The sequence below is a fragment of the Meleagris gallopavo genome, chromosome 12, assembly GCF_000146605.3.
Source record: "Meleagris gallopavo isolate NT-WF06-2002-E0010 breed Aviagen turkey brand Nicholas breeding stock chromosome 12, Turkey_5.1, whole genome shotgun sequence".
Lineage (NCBI taxonomy): Eukaryota > Metazoa > Chordata > Aves > Galliformes > Phasianidae > Meleagris > Meleagris gallopavo.
Genome location: NC_015022.2, coordinates 10337178 through 10354595, shown reverse-complemented (window position 1 = coordinate 10354595; position 17418 = coordinate 10337178). Strand labels below are relative to the sequence as shown.

The following is a 17418-nucleotide window of genomic DNA, read 5'->3' as shown; positions in this document are numbered from 1 at the left end:
AAAAAAAGCTAGAGCTGGCTTGCAAGCAGTTTCACTAATTGCAGCTTTTTATAAATGTAGCAGATGAACTGACAGTTTCTCGAAGGTGTGTGATCACCACAACCTTCCCTTGGATTCTGCACTGGCTACAGAAAAAATGAACCTCTAAGGTGCTAAGCAAATATACTTCATCTCATTGCTCAATAAGTTGCTTTGTGTTCTAGTTTGCAGTCTTCATTATCCCTCTTATCGCTTCTTTGATGTTGGACTGTTGGTCTAAAAGTTCTCTTCAGTGTGTTTTTTATGTTTGTATTTTCTAAATGTTTATTTTAGGAATTTTTATTACTCTCATTGTCAGCTTCCTGTGAAGAACGTTCTCACCTTTCAGTGAGAGGGGTCATTTTATTAGTTTTTCACCCAAAGATGTCTGATTTGATAGGCACAGTAGGGCTGAAATAATACTTTTTATCCCTTGAAATTTATTGTTGTTTCAGAGCTTCTAAAATAAATCAATAAGACAGATACGTTTAAGTAGTTCCCCTGTCTGACGTAGGATATATGTTCAGCACTTTCTTTACTGTTTATGGAAAACATCCTAATTTCTCACTTGGCTGTAGATTTCACCCCCTTTCTTGTGACTCATTGTATCATCCAGTCCTCCTATTGTCACCCTCCCTTTGAATTGTCAAAACCATGCATAGAATCTTTGAAGTCTTTGGTTTTCTTTTAATTTAAATCACTGGAATTGAACTTAGGTTTCCATATTGGCGCCTTTCTGCTGCATGACTCAGCTGGAGCACAGCACATCTGGGCAGCTTTCCTTATGCCTCTATGAGACAGCCATACAAAACCATGCCTCATCTTCAAAAGTTCATTTCTACACAGCATATGTCAGCCAACGCTGGCTGAAGAAGAATCACCTCTTCCCCATTCTCATCCTGATCCTTCCTATTAAAAAAGTAAAACAGAATTTACTAGCGTCAGCCACTTGGCCCTGCCCTGCTTTCATCCTTTTGGTGAGAAGCTTCCAGCAGCAGTGATTTCATACTGCTTTTGAGCTTGGTCTGGATCAACTCGTTGTGTGCTGAGGTTGGTCCTGTGCACACAGCAGGGAATTGTATACTTGTTGGGAAGTGATGGCACAGTATGGGGAGCCACCGAAGATGTGCGGTTTCTAAGAAGGAAAACGGAAGCATCCACACAGAGGGTAAAAGTTAGGGAGGGGATGGAGGCAAGGAATGTTCTTTCTCTGGTGAATTTAATTCACACTTTTTGCTAAATGTAAATGATAGCTTAGGAAAAATCTGCTTGGAATACCTAGCAAATGATGTTGCCAGGATACTTCCTGATCATGTTAATTAAGCTGTCCCACGGATTTGGCTTAATTACTGCATAATTTGCATATTGGAAATGATGGTACATGTTACTAAAGAAAGCTCTTGTTCTGCTAGCAGGAAGACTGTTGCTCATGAATTCATTTTCAAGGGAAGGAGTCTCTAGGCTCATATAATGATGTATCTTGAAAATAAAGTTGAGATCTTTAATAATGAACTGGCATGTATATCTCATTCCTTTTGGTATGGTTACACTTCATGCCTTTCCTACCAAGTTCCTGAGAGACTGCATCCCTGCAGCCTTCCTCTTGTTGGCCATTTCTTTGATCACAAGAAGCACTGCTGCTTTCAAGGCTCCTGAATCAGATATCAGTCAGTGTGAAAGTGGTGGAATATTTGTCCTGATGACACTTATGTTTGAAGCTGCATGTGCATTGTTGGTGATGTCATTTACCACCCTCCCTGGTTAAGTTCACTGTTAAACTATAATTCGTGTGCTTCTATGCTGAAAAAGTGAGATCAACTCCATGTTTCTGCCAGGGTAGTTTTGTAACCCCCTGTCCCTGCTTTGAGTTCTGTGGTGTTAAACTGCAGGACTATGATGGTACTTTGGAAATAAAAGGTGATAAAACATCACAATTCCTGCATCAAGTAAGACAATATATTAAATATATGTTTTGGGAAAAATTATTGGGAGTACTGTAGCTTCTCTGTTCAAACTGCTAATTGCTTTGATTTATATGGTTGCCAGAATGTAAATTTCTGATGTGGCTTCTTTTTTGATCTGTTTCTAAACAGGTGATTATAAACAGCACAATCACCCCCAACATGACCTTCACCAAAACCTCGCAGAAGTTCGGCCAGTGGGCAGACAGCAGAGCCAACACTGTGTTTGGGTTGGGCTTTCCCTCTGAGCAGCAGCTGTCCAAGGTAATGGGGGTCCCCAGCAGTCTTGTTTGCTGAGAGTGAAGAACTGTGTGTACCCATCCAGCCTCTTCCAGTCTGCATGATTCTGCAAATCCTTTTCATCCACATGCATTGATCAATTCCTATAACTTGCTAGTATCTCTGTGTACAGAAGCAGGCTGCATTGTAAACTCTGTGGTCTAAACTATAAATTAAATTGGATTGCTGATGATGGTTCTAGTGTGGGGATTTTGATGTTTTGCCCAGGGTAGTTAAAAACATTTGCAATTCCAGATGCTCACAGAGCTGTGAAGCCAAATGGGACCAAGGCTGTACCTCCTAGAGCTGCCCTGACCTTGGTATCAGCACAGCACAACCCTGGGTAGGGGCCGGCTGCATGACTGCCTTTGCTAATGAGTAACAAGCAGTTTAAAATAAATTCCCTATCATTAGATCAGTGGTCTTGCCCAGTGCTCATCAAGAGGCTGAGGTGTTTGTTCCTGCAACAGAAAAGCATTATTTATCTAGCACATAGTTGCCACTTGAAGCATGACTACTTGACATCAAGCTTAGCAGTTAACTAAACACTGTGTCCCTAGGACATGGTACACAGCCTCTCATGCTGCTGTCCTCTTGCATGCTTTATTTGAATGCAATCCTGAGAACTGAAGTTTCCTGTAGTGTCTAAAATAGCTAAGGCAAGTCATTGCAATTGGAGGGAGACATTTCAATCACTTGAATTTTTACCAGGTTTTAGTTTTCTAAAACTGAGTTTTTGCAGTTTCCACATGTGTGTTTTTTGCAAGTGTTTCTTAAATACAAAACATATTTTACCTTGCATATTAAATTACTTTTGGATTTGGGATGTCTGTTAAGTGCCATGGCAGTAATGGGATGCTGTCCTGGGGTGCTAAGGCCACTCGATCAATCACATGCAAAACTGTTTTTTAAAAATGTGATGTTGGTGATAGTGAAGTTTTGTGATGTTTAGATGTAGATGAGTGCTTGTTTCACCTCAAACAGGTATTTATAGCAGCTAAATAAGTAGTAGGAGGGTTAATCAAGGGGAATCATTTGTTTTGAGTAACAGGTAAGCCATGATACAATGCAACATTTGGGCATCTTTAGAATCGGCACATTTAGCAGTCCTTACAGCCTAATCAGAGGGAATTTACCATATTCTCTGGAATTGACCAAAGATGTGCCTAGAGTAAGTTTAATGCTGGTATTATTAAGTGACTCTTTATCTTTAATCCGTGAAGTGCCCATTGCCCATGCTACAGCCTTCTCCTTGCAGGAGAAACTTCCAAAACCAGCAGAAAGGCTGTTTCTGGTCAGAATATTGAAAAGAGATGGTTTAAGGGGCACTTCTGAAAATGGCTTAAAATGTTGTGTTTGAAAATCTGGCAGTTGTCTGTCTTGAAAATGTTAGAAGAGCTGTTTATTATACTGCCATGCAAAGCAATGGGTCCAAGATATCCCTTATGATCATGCTCCTCCATTTAATTTTTAAGCCATTAGTATGAAAGATCAAAGGTGGTGAAGAGATTACAGAAGTGTATTGGGAATAGCGAAATTGTTTCATTTTATGCTGATGTCATTACACTCTTATAAAAGATATAAATAACAGTGTACCGGGCTTCCCAAAAATACCTGAAGCTATTAGCCAGGAGTTGGGAGGGTGTGCTAAAACTCCTGTGAACCAGAGATCAATAGCCCTGGCTTAAAATAAATAAGTAAATGAAAATGAAGGATGTCAGCTGAAAACAATGGGTAATAATGAGATATGAGAAGTGGTTAGCATACCTATCAACTCCTGTGTTTTTTAAGCATGTTGGCTGGCCTAATAAAAGATATTGCCTCTTTCTAATGGCTTTCTTCTCTTGAGATGCTTAAGCATTAATCCATACCTATAGGGACAAGCAGTTCAAATTAAACATGAGCCATTAATGAAAACTGCATTCAATGACCTAGTAACCTAATTAACAACAGACATTGGGACTCTCCCAATCAATGTGGATGGTAATGTCCTGCTTAAGGTCCTTTACCTCAAAAATGTCTCAGATGTTGTTACACCAAAATTGAAACAGGAATCAAACCAGTATTAATGGTCTGTCTGTTTGTGATGGAGAGGCAGGACTGATGTTGTAAAACTGGTGTTTTGCACACCAGGCTGTAAAGTAACGTTTCTGCTGTCGCTCAGGATGCTGTGGTACAGACATGATAATCTTAGGAGTATTTAGCTAGCCAAGGGCATAGGGACAGAGATTTATACAGGTGAGAAGTCTAGCGAGCCCAGACTCTGCACATTATAAAGCAACTGCAGTCAGCTTCTGGGAAGTGCCAGACCTTTGCTTTCCATCTATGCACGTGGGTGTTACGCGTGCAGTATGATCCCTGGCCACTTTCATGAGCAAAAGCTCTCATCCCTGATAATCTGCCTGACACTGAGGAAAAGCCACAGTGGCAATGCCACACATGCAGTGTGGGTCAGGCACCCGGTGTTCCCAGGTGGGAGCACTGCATAGCCCATTCCACAAAGCCAGGGGGTGAGGAGGTCTATGTGGAACTGCTGTGAGCGGAAGCAGCTGCTCCACTTCTGATAGGAGACATGAAATATAGTGCCAGATAAGGAGCTTAAAATTCACGTGCACAAAATAATGCTTCTTAATGTGTAAAATGTTAAGAAGCTCTATTTCTACATATTTACATATTTCTCCAGGTGACATGCAGGCTGCAGATTTTGAACAGCCTCTAAATAATCTGTGCAATGCACAGCTGCATCTTTGAGTCCCCGCTAAATCTCTTTGATCAGGACTCCCAGTGATGCAATGTCCTTGGGCTGCTGAGTTTCCCAGGGGTGGGAGCAGCCAATCCATCCTGCAGCTTGGTCCCACAGCCTGCCGGAGAGGTCTTCAGTTGGTGTTTCCTCTGCTTTTGTGAATTTGTCATTCTTTTGTGAATTGTGGGGAAGTTTGTCTGTTCAGTGACATTAGGAAGGAGAGGGAAGGCGAAGGGAGGAAAGATGGTAAGAAGTTGGTTTTGGAGAATGAGACGTGCCATAGCATCTTGAGACTGCGTTTACTACGTTTTCACTTAGTACAAGCTAAGAATTTTCCAGTTTGGAAAAGCACTCTATTGTTGCAATGGTTTAATAGCTCAAAATCACTTTAGATCTTGGTGGTGATACGCATTTTTTTTTTTTTTAGTATCTCAATTATTTGTCAGTTTTTTATGTATGAGAGAGAGTTGGTCAGCTGCTGGAGAGAGGCAGCAGTCAGCATTGGTAACATTGTATGGGTCAGGACTATCGCTGTATTGTTTCTGCACTCAGCAGAATAATCAAGTGAAAGGCTTTAATTTCGTGGCAAGCCAAGGGGATCCTCTTTAGCTTTCAAAAATAAACTGCGAGCAAAACCTAGCAGCTGTTAATTAGCTAAGAATAAAAAAGGAGCAGCGCCAGAACTCTATGGATTGCAACCAAATGTATGAGATAAACAAATAGCAAAGAAGTATTTCACCTCAGTTTCTGTTGCAGCCCTCTTTACATTGTAACAGTGCTTAGAAGTAAGGATAATACTTCCACTCTTAAAGCCAAGGGTCTGCCTGAGATTGGTGAAAATCTCACCTACTGGTACTTGTTTTTAAAAGTGTTAAATATGTGTTGGTAAACTGGCGGCTGAAATCCACTGTGTGAAGAGGTCTTCATCAGTTTTGTGTTGAAGGTTGCTTTTGTTTAGTCACATTCAATTTCCATTATGGCACTGTGTAAAAACATCCTTTTCTTCTTGGCTCAGATGATTTTTCACAGCAGTCTCCTGTGTGCTTTATGAAGATAGCTGCGAAGATAAAATTTGATAGATCACTTCTAATTCTTTTTTCATATTTCATAAAGTCCATGAAGAACCTTCATAAATTTTTCATACTTGCCCATAAGGATTTATTGGAAAAGCGAGACTCGAAACAGTCCTTTCCTGTTTGCAAGAAATCCAAGTGTAGAACTTATGTTGACGCAGTATTTTAGAAATAATCCTTTTGCTACAGCTGTTTTGTCACAGTGGGAGACATTACGGAGATATTCTATGTAAAGTTGGAGTCAAATAATGTAAGGACAAAATGTAGAGTAGGTGATGCTGAGGGTCTTCATAGAGCTACAGAGGTAATCAGGTCATTTTGTGTGGGAACTGCACATGCCATCAAATAGAAGAGCAATACTTTACATATGCAATTCCAGCAGTTGTATAGAACATAGCTGGATTCAAGAGCTCCATATTCATTATTCATAAGCATTGTTACAGTCTGTAAGTGGCTTGCAAACTTTCAGTTGGCTTTGAAGATGTGTTCCTGCATGGGATTTAAGAGCGGTGTGTGTGTGTTTGTTGGAAATCTCCATTCCGTGTGCACTGTCTCCACATGTATGTCCAGATTTCTTTTACTTGAAGATTTATCAATCTATACAGTCCCAGTATTGTACTAGGAGAAAGCATGCTAACTACCAGCTGTAAAGCTGAAAGTTAGAGGGTAGGATTAGTATGTGGATAATAAGCCTTCCCATTCCTTGACTATAAAATTGATTTTTGTAAGGTTTATTTACAGTTTTGTCATAGGTATTCTGAATTTTCCAAGGATATAATGGCAGTATTTTTCGCCGCTGTGCAGTAAAATAGATCTATTTATATGTACTTTTAATATGTCTGTCCTTCCCAGTGTTTCAAGTTTTCCAAATCACAGGTTACTTTAGAAGAGAGACAAAGTTACCTACTCATATACTGCCAGCATCTTAATTACTTTTTTTTAAATGCATTTTCTTCCATCTTTGCAATCATCCTTTTAAAACTTCACATGCTGTTTAAAGTGTTTAAAGCCCCGCACCACTGATTGGCTGCAATAATACTTGTATTTCAAAACTGCCAGACTGGCTTATGAGCAGATGTCCTCCAGCAACTTGTAGGAACGAGACTGTTGCTTTTCATCTTTATCTTTCCATTCCACTGACTCCCCCAGTTTGATATTTATAGAAACCACTCAAACCTTTTCCTGAAGTCTTCTACCTTTATTTTTGCCAGTGTTTAGAAAATCAGACCAAAAAAGCTGCATTTTCATAGGTCCCTGTAGCACATCCAGATCACCTTTTTCTCATCTTTTCTGTCTTGATAATCCCTTGCTCATATCCTGCAGATGTCTCAGGAGCTCATTTGCATTCTTTAATTTAATTGACTTGCTTTGAGGAATAGAAGTCTGATTTTTTTAATTCCAAATATGATTCTGTGATTCCATGATCTTACATACTTTGGGCTTAGTATATAAGATCATAGAATCATATATACTTTTGACTTTAATAGACCATCAGTGTTGAGTGAATAATATTGAGGGAGAAGAAATAAACAAAACCACTTCATACCAAGGGGCACCAGTAGCTCTGTGGGATTCTACTGTGAGCTGCAGAGAATCCTTATTTTAGAAACAGCATTGCCATGCCTTTGGAAGCACCTTCCTGACAAAGAATTAAAATGTTTTTTCTTGCCAAAAATAATGAATTATCAAATTTAGTTGGTCACTTCTGGAGATCTATGATACATACAAAAATAATAAACCAAACAGTTTTATGTATAGTTAATAATTTTAATAAGCATCTTTTGTGCTATTTCCAGTTTGCAGAGAAATTCCAAGAAGTGAAAGAGGCTGCCAAGCTAGCAAGAGACAGATCTCAAGAGAAAATTGAGACCTCAAGTAATCATTCACAGGTTTGTAATTTATCTTTAATACTTATATGCATACAGGATAAATAATTTAAAGCTAAATTTTCTAATGAACTACCAGCCTCTGGCAGCAGGCTGAGGGGATTATATCAAATGAAGATTGCCCAAGGTAATTATCAACTGCTGGGCATTAACATTGTCAGAGGAATATTTTTCATCCATTCATGCTCTTTGTCTTCATTTACCTGTAAGTTTTTTCAGCAGTTCTGAGTTGTTACACATTTTTAGTAGCTGGGAGAGTTACACATCCTTTGATTTACACTGTTACACATAGGTTGGGTCACTAGCAAGTATATCAGCATAGTTCTGTAGCAGACTTTTTTGTTATCTGTCTAATCTATTTCTGTAGGAGTTTGGTTTGCCAATGCAAAGGCTTGCTTCACAGCCACCGTGTCTTTCATTGCCTGGATGTGATTCATTGAAAGCTGCATTGCAGAAACAGGCAGCGCTTTAGTGATGGGCTGGATGGAAGAGCTCATGTTGCAATTTGTATAATATGCCTTCTTAGGCAGCACGCCTCCATACAGCCAAGCACCTCTGTGCCCAGTGAGCACTGGGCAGTGGTGTATCAGCAGAGAGTGAGTGCTGGTTTGGTGGCAGTGCTTGGCCTGTGCTGGTATTTGGAGGAAGGTTATATTCATATTGTTCAGGAAATAGAGCTGGATGACTAGAGAAAAGGTGCTGAAGCCTCAGTCCTGCATCTGAGCCCCTGGGGGATGTCCAAATACAGCTCAGAGAGGCTGACTTCAGATATTTGTGGTTTTCGAAGACTTTGGTTTTTGAAGAGTTTGGTCGTGGCTTTTATGATTCTCTGCTTGTTCTGTATTTGTGGTCAGCAACAAGCAGTGTGTGCCGGTCATCTCTTTGGAGCAGCAGAATTTTGTATATTTTTGTGTTGGTCTTTCTGTGCTTCCAGGAGCATTGTATTGTTTCATTACCTTAAAAACCACAAACAATCAAAGGCCCTTCAGAAGCCTCATCTGTTAAAGCAATTAAAAATTATTTGTGAACACTTTAAATTTTCAGTTTGTGTGTCATTATCATTCTTTCATTCTTTTATAAAGAAGGCAGCTTTGCACTTTTCATGAACTGTGAGTATTCAGCTCATGACATGTTATTTGTCCTGTGCATTTGTACCTCCTTGCACTCATGTGGGTACAAGCAGGACAGGACCCTTTTCTGGCTGACAAGAAGGAAAGCCCTGTATGCTCTTCTTGTGTGCCACAGCATGCAAGTTGTGTTACTTATGGGTGGAGGCAATCAAGTTGCTTTGCAGGAGATGTGGGATGTAGAAAGAAGCCCTGCATTAATCTGTGTGTTGTGCCACAGGAATCTGGGCGTGAAACACCATCTTCCACCCGAGCATCTAGTGTGAATGGGACAGATGATGAGAAGGCATCCCATGGTGGTTCTGCTGAGGCGCAGCTCAAGTCTGAGAATGATAAACTAAAAATTGCTCTAGCCCAAAGGTGAGGTTCTTTTAATATCTTAATTGCATGGAGATGGTGTGCTGTAATTATGATGGCTAATGGTATTAGCAGAAATTATTCAGATGTAATAACATAATTTAAAATGATGCAGCAGCAGGAATGAATGAGCAGATTTTAGCAGGCACCTCCTGGTATCTTATTGGAAGATATTTACCTTTTCCTGATCTGGTTCATGATGAGATAAGATCATCTGGTGATGCCACACCACCTTCCTTTGCAGAATTTTAGATCTGCAGAAATAAGACCTAGGTCACTGAGAAGCAATTGCTACTGGTAACATACGCAGTTAATCTGTTCCTCCCCTTTGTTTTTGCTGCATTTACTTCAATGCAAATAGGTAGAGATATTTAAAATTCTTGAAGGGAATGCACTGCACCATAAATGGTTGAAATGAAAACTATAATTTCACTGGATTTTCTAGAAGTCTTTGGGGGATATTTCTTAAGCTGCAAGTAGTGCCCCTTGAAGTCACGTTTTTTGTTACTTGCTTTGACAAATTATTTGAAATGCTGAAAAGAGTAATTTGCAGCCACAATGAAAGCACTGAACTTGGAATATGCGAAGCTGTAGCATTAGAATAGTGCAATTCTTTTCTAGAATCCTGCTTGCTCTGTCTGCCTCTTGTGTGTGAATATGTTTGTGAATGGATAGAAAATAGATCAGGATCAGACTACTCATAAAAAGCTCTTTAAAATAAAGGCAGCAGTGACAGGAGCAGCATTAGAGTTGCTCACTGTGTAAGGTTGCATATTTTACACTTGAAGTACATTATCAGCATTTCAGTAGCATAACCTGTTCTGAATCATACCAGTTGCTCATTCCTCCTGCTGAAGACACCTTCACAGGCAAAGAAGCTGCTGTGGAAGAGGTTTCAGAGCCTCCATTTGCTCTGTTCTGTAGTTCAAAGCTCTGGAAAGTGAGTAGCTTCATTCTTCAGCACTATGTAAGGCATATTGAAGGCTGAGCATAAAACAAACCGTGTGTGGATAGTATCCCCTCCTCTACACTGTCCATCCTGAAGGGTCCCAGCAGTGCTGACAAACTGTAGTGATGCGCAGGTACAGGACAACAGGGTACATTGGTCAGACAGAGAGTAACAAGATGTGGGGTTAAATGGTCAGCCCATCTAATGGTGTCCGGTCCTTCCCAGCTCCTCCAATGTAAAGAAGTGGGAGACAGAGCTGCAGACACTGAGGGAGAGCAACGCCCGTCTGACCACAGCGCTGCAGGAGTCGGCTGCCAGCATAGAGCACTGGAAGAAGCAGTTCTCAGCCTGCAAGGAGGAGAATGACCAGCTCAGAAGCAAGGTAGCCCGCGCCACCAGCAACCAGGGGATGCCAGGGCACCTTGTGAGCTTTGATGGGGGTGACGAAAAACAGTGAACAATGAGAGGGGCAACCAGCAAGTTCAAATTGGCAGTTTTTAAGACACAGATACAATTAGGGGTTTTAGGAGAAGGTGTCTGTAGTGAGAGCATTAATTGAAATAGTCCCCAAGGAGCTTTGAGGGTTAGCTGTGCTCTTTTCTTACATTGCTGCCGCTTTGTGTGTGTGCGCGCGCGCTAGGGGACAGATGTTGTCATTGATAGAGAAGTCTGGGGCAGCAATGCAATCAGTACGATGTGCTGTCATTTTCCACACAGGTTTTCCCAAACCTCTCCCCAGCCTGTGGGGAAAGCCTGTGGGAAGTGCGGCTCCTGAGGTGAGGAAATGGCCGCCCCTTCCTTCCTGCTGCAGCCCCAGTGACAAGCAGCCCCTGAGGAGGCCATGCTGAGAGCGTGGGATGGATTTCTTCTCCTTGCCACACTGACACACCCTATCCATTACAACCTTACACTAGTTTCACAGAAATGACGTGCAGATTGTTTCCTCAGCCCCACTTGTTGTAGCAGCTCAGTGTTTTGTGCATCCTTGAGTAATTAGGTGAGGTACTGTGTGACAGAAACTAAGCGCAGCCCCAGTGCTCCCTCGTGGATGTGTTCGTGGATTCTTTTTAAGGCGAGAAGCAATGATTTTGTAGTAGTTAAGTGCTGTAATCTGAGAAACAGATCTATGACATGTTAAATTTGTCTTTGCTTCCCTCTGCTCAGTGGAGCAATGCCTGCTCACATTGGCTGTGGTCTGCCCCAGATTTTCTGAAACGTGTCTATTACATCTGTTTTCTGGCATCTTTTAAAGATTGAAGAACTGGAGGAGCAGTGCAATGAAATAAATAAAGAGAAGGAAAGAAACGCACAGCTGAGCAGACGTCTCCAAGAGCTGGAAACAGAGCTTCAAGACAAAGAGCTGGTAAGTGCCATAAATACAGACAGGGCTTACATATATACATTCCAGAGCTGGAGTTGCTTCTCACTTTGGGCATAGATTTATGGTCTGGCTTACCTACAGCCAGGAAAAGCCTGTTGTCTGAGGGTGTTGCCCGTTTCTAGATTTTCTGGGTAGAACTCTTTGGCAATAGTTCGATAGATTTTCTCAGATCTCAGTTTCACCATATTATGTGCTGTGACAGCACACTTTATTCTGGTGGTTTGTGTATGCAGTGCTTTACTCCCACAAGAAGAGCTGGAGAGGTGGAACAAGTTGCCCCAGGCCAGACAGATGTCTGCTGAAAACAGTTTTTGTTGTCAGTGCCCGCATCCTGTGTTCCACAGACATCAGGAGGAGCAGGATTTTTCATTACAAAGACATTTACAAAGCAACTGGGCATTTGAGTAGCAGGCCCTGTTTTCTTTTTTTCCCCCAGATGGCTCATACGCTTCAGCTTACCCATTTTACAGCCTCCCTCTGATCTCAGGACTAAGGCCAAAAGTGAGAAACTTGAATTCATTTGGAGTAGCCCATTTTGTCATTTTTGATATACACGGTGGTCATTTTTCTAAGGAGAATGATGTTGATGGCTTGGGGCCCCTGAACAGCGGGAAAAATAATGGGATCCTTGTCTTTTCCTTCATTACAGTGACCAAATGCTCTGTGCTGTTTGAGAAAGAAAGAGCTGTCAGCAGGTGCAGTAAAGTTTGCCATGTGCCATTACAACATCTCAGCTGGCACTCTTAAAAGCAGTTCTGTTAAGGGTTTTTAAGATGACACAAGGAAATAGTTCAGGGAGATGGATTTTGATGCACTTTTATAAATATAATATGGTTCTCAGCACTGTATTTCCAAGGAAAATGTCATGTTTTCTTCCTAGCCTTCCTGTGGTAATAGCACATATTAGAACCCTTATTTACTAGCATTTTGCTCAAATTTCACATTTTTGTGATACCAAATGAGCAAGAAACTCAATTGTCTTGTGAATATCACCTGTCATCCAATTCATTAATTTGTTTTCAACTGTATGCTTGCATTAGTAGGTCCTTGATTAGGTCTAAACCACCCAGAAGTAACCAGCATGAAGCCCAATTGTGAACACTGCCCTCTGAGAAGAACTGCTGATACTCTCTTCATGTGGAAAATGGAGAGAAATTTAAAGACATGGGAGTCAGGATGGAATTATCTATTGAAATATTTATATAGACATGTATTCTATATTGTATGCCATATACTTTATAGTATGTATTTATGCACATACATACTGTATTATAATATATATAGTAAGTAAACAGCGTAATAGTGTATATATAATATTTTTATATTTTTACATACAAGTTCTCAAGCATTGTGTATGTGTGTACATATTCGTATGCATGAGAGCTAATATCTCAAAATAAAATTACTCTTCCTTTTCCAATAGCTGGAATATTGCCTGGATATAGTTATTCATACATGAGTTAAACCAATTATTCAGTGCAGTTCAGAAAAGTCTGCAGTATTAAATGGTGTGCTGTCTTACATGAATGTAAACTGATGCTGAGAAACAGAATATACTCACATTTGTTCTTGAGATCATGACCTGTGTGGGCAGCATTTCTGCACTCTCTTCAAGGCACAGCTTCTCTTGAACCTGCAAATGTGCTTTTCAGAGATGCTGGCAATCATTCTGCAAGGTGCACAGGCTTTCTTAGTGCCTTTCCCTACTAACCTCAATGGTGGTGTTTTTTTGTGGTATTAATGCATTCAGCACTCTTTATTTCCACCAGACATGGTCTCCTACTGAGTCACGTTGTTCTGTTCCTGAATTCCTTTCAGTTACTCCTCTCAGTTTTGACAGCAGTGGTAGAACAGAACACAAACCTGGGGAGGTGTTGCCCAGGGCTGTGCAGTAGGGAAGAGCCCATCGCAACTGTGCTCTGTAGTGATGCCTCTCTACATGCAGCTCGTAATTCCACTGGCCCTTTTTGCTGCCATCATTGTAAATTCATGTCTAATTTGCTCTTTGCTACCATCTATAAATTGCTCATAGCATTACAGCACTTCAGATTCTCTCTTACTGAACATATCTTTTGAGTAGATACGTCATTTAGGTTAAGATTTCATTAATATAATTAATGACGTTCATGCTAGAGATTGGATTACAGTGTCTGTTATAGAAGTACAAAGTCAAAAATGCAGTGAAAAATGTATTGTAGCATATTCTTGAATGCGGACATGCTATTTTGAGTATTAAAATCCAAATACAACGCAGAATATAATAAAATATGCAAAATTATTCTCAAATTTTCATTGTTTTAAATTGAAACTTGCAATGATTTTTCTTTTCTTTTGTGTTTTCAAAGGAACTGGAAGAGCTCCGAAAGCAGGGTGAAGTTATACCACAGCTCATGTCAGAATGTGAATCTGTATCTCAACAATTACAGGTACAGTTTAGCAGTGAAATTAATTATAAAGCAATCGATGAATTTATTTTGTCTTACAACCCATGCAGTTCTCTGTTTGGAATTCAGGGTTTAAAGGCAAAAAACCCCAGTTTACAAAAACAAAAATACTTGTTAGTTGCAAAATGCACCATGCCTTTTGTATCACTGACTCATTCATAGGTCTGTTTCTTCCCTTGCGCAAGTTAGCACACCCTGGTTCACGTTGCATCCATCATCTGCTGGTTCCATACTATCTCACATCCTACATTCCTACTTTGGGGCTGTCCCAGCAGAGCCTGTGCTGTGCTCAGAGCACCCCAAGACCTATGGCTGGTCGCTGCAGAGGCTTTTTGGAAAGTAACAGATGGGCAGAGCTGTGTGCCACTGGGGACAAAACTCATGGAGGCTGTGCTGGTGCTTTGTGGTTCCATGGGGCTTGGGGTACATGGCTGTGCTGCTGGAGGTGCTTGTACCCAGCAGGACTCATGGGACTGTGCCTTGGTCTGCATAAGTGCAATAATTAATACATAGAAGGACAAATGTAAGCAGTCTCATCAACAAAATCAGTCCAGTCAATGGTACCAACATTCTAATAATTGGTGTCAAATCAGATAGAAGTATACTGAAGGGAGACAGGTGCTGAGCGTGGTTTGATTCAGTGATGCCCATGGCTTTTAGTGAGGATAAGGATGTGCTTGTGTTAATGAAATGGAGACCAGGCAGAAGAGTTCGTGCGGGAGCAGACCGCAGGATGGGAGGTGTTACCTGGCTGCTCCATAGCATGCCTGTGGGCTCCCCAGGGTAAGGGCAAACTTTAAAAAAAAAAACAAAAAAAAACCACCAATGAATCCTGAAGTATTGCATAAGGCAATAACATTCCTTGGGCAGTATTTTCTAAAGCTTGTCTTTCAAGATTAAACCACCATGGATAATTCTGTATGTAATTGCTGGCACAGAATCTAATTCTGCAACTGTAGCAGTGACAGAAATGTATGCGTGGTGTGTGATTTAAATCCAGCTGAATTTTAAGATATCAACCAAATGACAAAATCTGATGCAAAGTGTCTTTTCCAGTTAATCTGTGTCCTTTTCTGCGTGGGCTTTTCTTAATCTGTCCAGCACGTGTTGGTTTCTTCAGAGGTGCTCACGTTAATCAGTTTGCAGAAGTTAGAGCAAACTTTTCCAATCTGATGCCATTTGTTGCTTTACTCTCTTAAATGCTGCTAATCTTTCTTCTGTATGATTTGTCTTGCTATCTTTTTGTCTTCAAGGATGCTGAGAATAAGAACAAAGATCTTGAAGAGAAAGTCAGAACACTAAGGACAGAAGTTGAAGAGAGCAAACACAGGCAGACCAACCTTAAAACTGAATTAAAGAATTTTTTAGATGTACTAGATGGGAAGATAGATGAATTACACGATTTCCGACAAGGACTGTCTAAACTTGGAGTTGACAACTAGATGGCAATAGATTTTTGTAATCTAGGGTCTGGATGTTTGATGTTTTGTTGATCCCAATCATGTGTTTTACAAAATATAACTAGAATGTTCCATCTGTTTGCATTGTTTTTGTACATAGAGGCTGAAAATTTGCTGTGGGTTATTTTGGGTTTTCGTTTATTTGTTTGTTTTCCAAACCAATCGTGCTGCTCACTGAATTCTTTTGAGGTTAGAAACTTTCTATGCTGCTGCTCCAGCTTTGTGGGGTTGGGAACAGAATAGAGGGTTCTGTCTCAGGAATCTGGAACTAGATCTACCTTAAAATGAATATGCAGTTAGTTGTTGCAGGGAAATTTATATCTTTCTTAAGGGCTGTTGCAACCATAGAAACAGAAAACAAGTCGTCTTTTTTTTCCCAAACTATCAGCACTCCTAGCAACGTATCCTTTTATTCCTTTGCCAAGCAGAGAGATTAGATGGAGCTCCTGCGATCTGTAAATCAGCCTGGTAAAATGTGCCTGTGATGAGCTGCAGTCAAGTGAATCACTTGACATGCATGCCAGTACCTTTAGGGACCACATCGATCAGGCCTGATTCAGAGAGTAAAATCTAGAGGATTTCATATAACCTTCAATTCAGGCTGCATGTGCTTGCTTGGGTCCATGCAGCACCAAGACAACAGTGTAGAAATGAATTCCAGCTCTTACACTTCAAGTCACATTACCCATAGGTGAGGACAGCTCCTCTTGCTTAGCAAGGCCATCTCTCTTTGAACCATCGTCTCAGTTTTGAACCCTTACTGTTCAGTCACTGTGTGTGCCTCTGAAAAGTGCACACCTGAGTCTTGGGACCAGATATTGATTTTAGGAGGGGACATACTGCTGCTTTGTACGCAGCGCACGTGCACCTCTGCGCACCTCCATCACTGCTGCTTGGCTGCTGCAGTAGGGGCACAGGAGGCGTGATCAGAAAAGCATCAAGAGGTCATAGGCAGCAGCTTCCTGCCCAGGAGACGTGCAGGTAATGACTGCATGAAATCAAAACCCCTTTCTTTCCTATGATTCCTGTGTTCCCCCCTCAGGGGACAGGCAGGTGGGAGTTAGTCACCAAGCTAGTCTGACAAAAAAAAAAAAAAGCTCCAACCCAATCTCTAAGGCAGAAAATGTAGTCTTTGTTTATTCAGCAGCTCTAAATACGTTCTGAGAAATGCAGACTCGTACACCGGACTGCAGCGAGGACATCGCTGCGTCACCGACTGATGTAGAAGGACCGGAGAGGAGCCCACATTTTGCTTTTATCCCTAGGAATGCCATTAGCTTCTTTCATTTCTTTCTCCGTATCCTGGTTTGAGATTCTGTTTACACTGCATCTGAATTCATTCAGGAAAGAACTTGTGATTATGGATATTATATTTGCTTCTATTGGATGGAAGTTTGGTGAAGCACCAGGTGAGTGCATTCCAGAAGCGACTGATTCAGTACCCATGCCATAATGTTTGCATATTATTTCTTAGGGACTTTTTCTTTCTTGGCATGTTTCTATTATAAAAGTGACCTTTAGAAGATATGGGTTATAGATGAAACACGCGTTGAATTATTTTTGCACATGGCTCTATAATCCACATGCTGGAGATGGGTTTTGTCTACCATTGTCCTATGAGTTTTCATTTCATCCATTGTGTTACCATCATTGCCTGTTTTTCAGACTGGACTTTTTGTATTCTTTTAATCCTTTTAAATGACACGTGAAGCTGGGACCTTTCATAGCCACTATGACCAT

The 17418-nt window shown here is 40.9% G+C and overlaps 1 protein-coding gene across 1 annotated transcript in view; it reads left to right on the top strand.

The window, feature by feature from the left end:
- HOMER2 (homer scaffold protein 2) overlaps positions 1-15752 on the top strand; it is a 39151-nt gene extending 23399 nt beyond the window's left edge. The window contains exons 3-9 of the mRNA XM_010717453.2: positions 2112-2243; positions 7871-7963; positions 9308-9447; positions 10619-10775; positions 11646-11756; positions 14120-14200; positions 15472-15752. Of these exons, the coding sequence (XP_010715755.1) occupies positions 2112-2243; positions 7871-7963; positions 9308-9447; positions 10619-10775; positions 11646-11756; positions 14120-14200; positions 15472-15660 (903 nt within the window). The 3' untranslated portion in view covers positions 15661-15752. The remainder of the gene's footprint in view (positions 1-2111; positions 2244-7870; positions 7964-9307; positions 9448-10618; positions 10776-11645; positions 11757-14119; positions 14201-15471) is intronic.
- The last annotated feature ends 1666 nt before the right edge of the window (positions 15753-17418 follow it).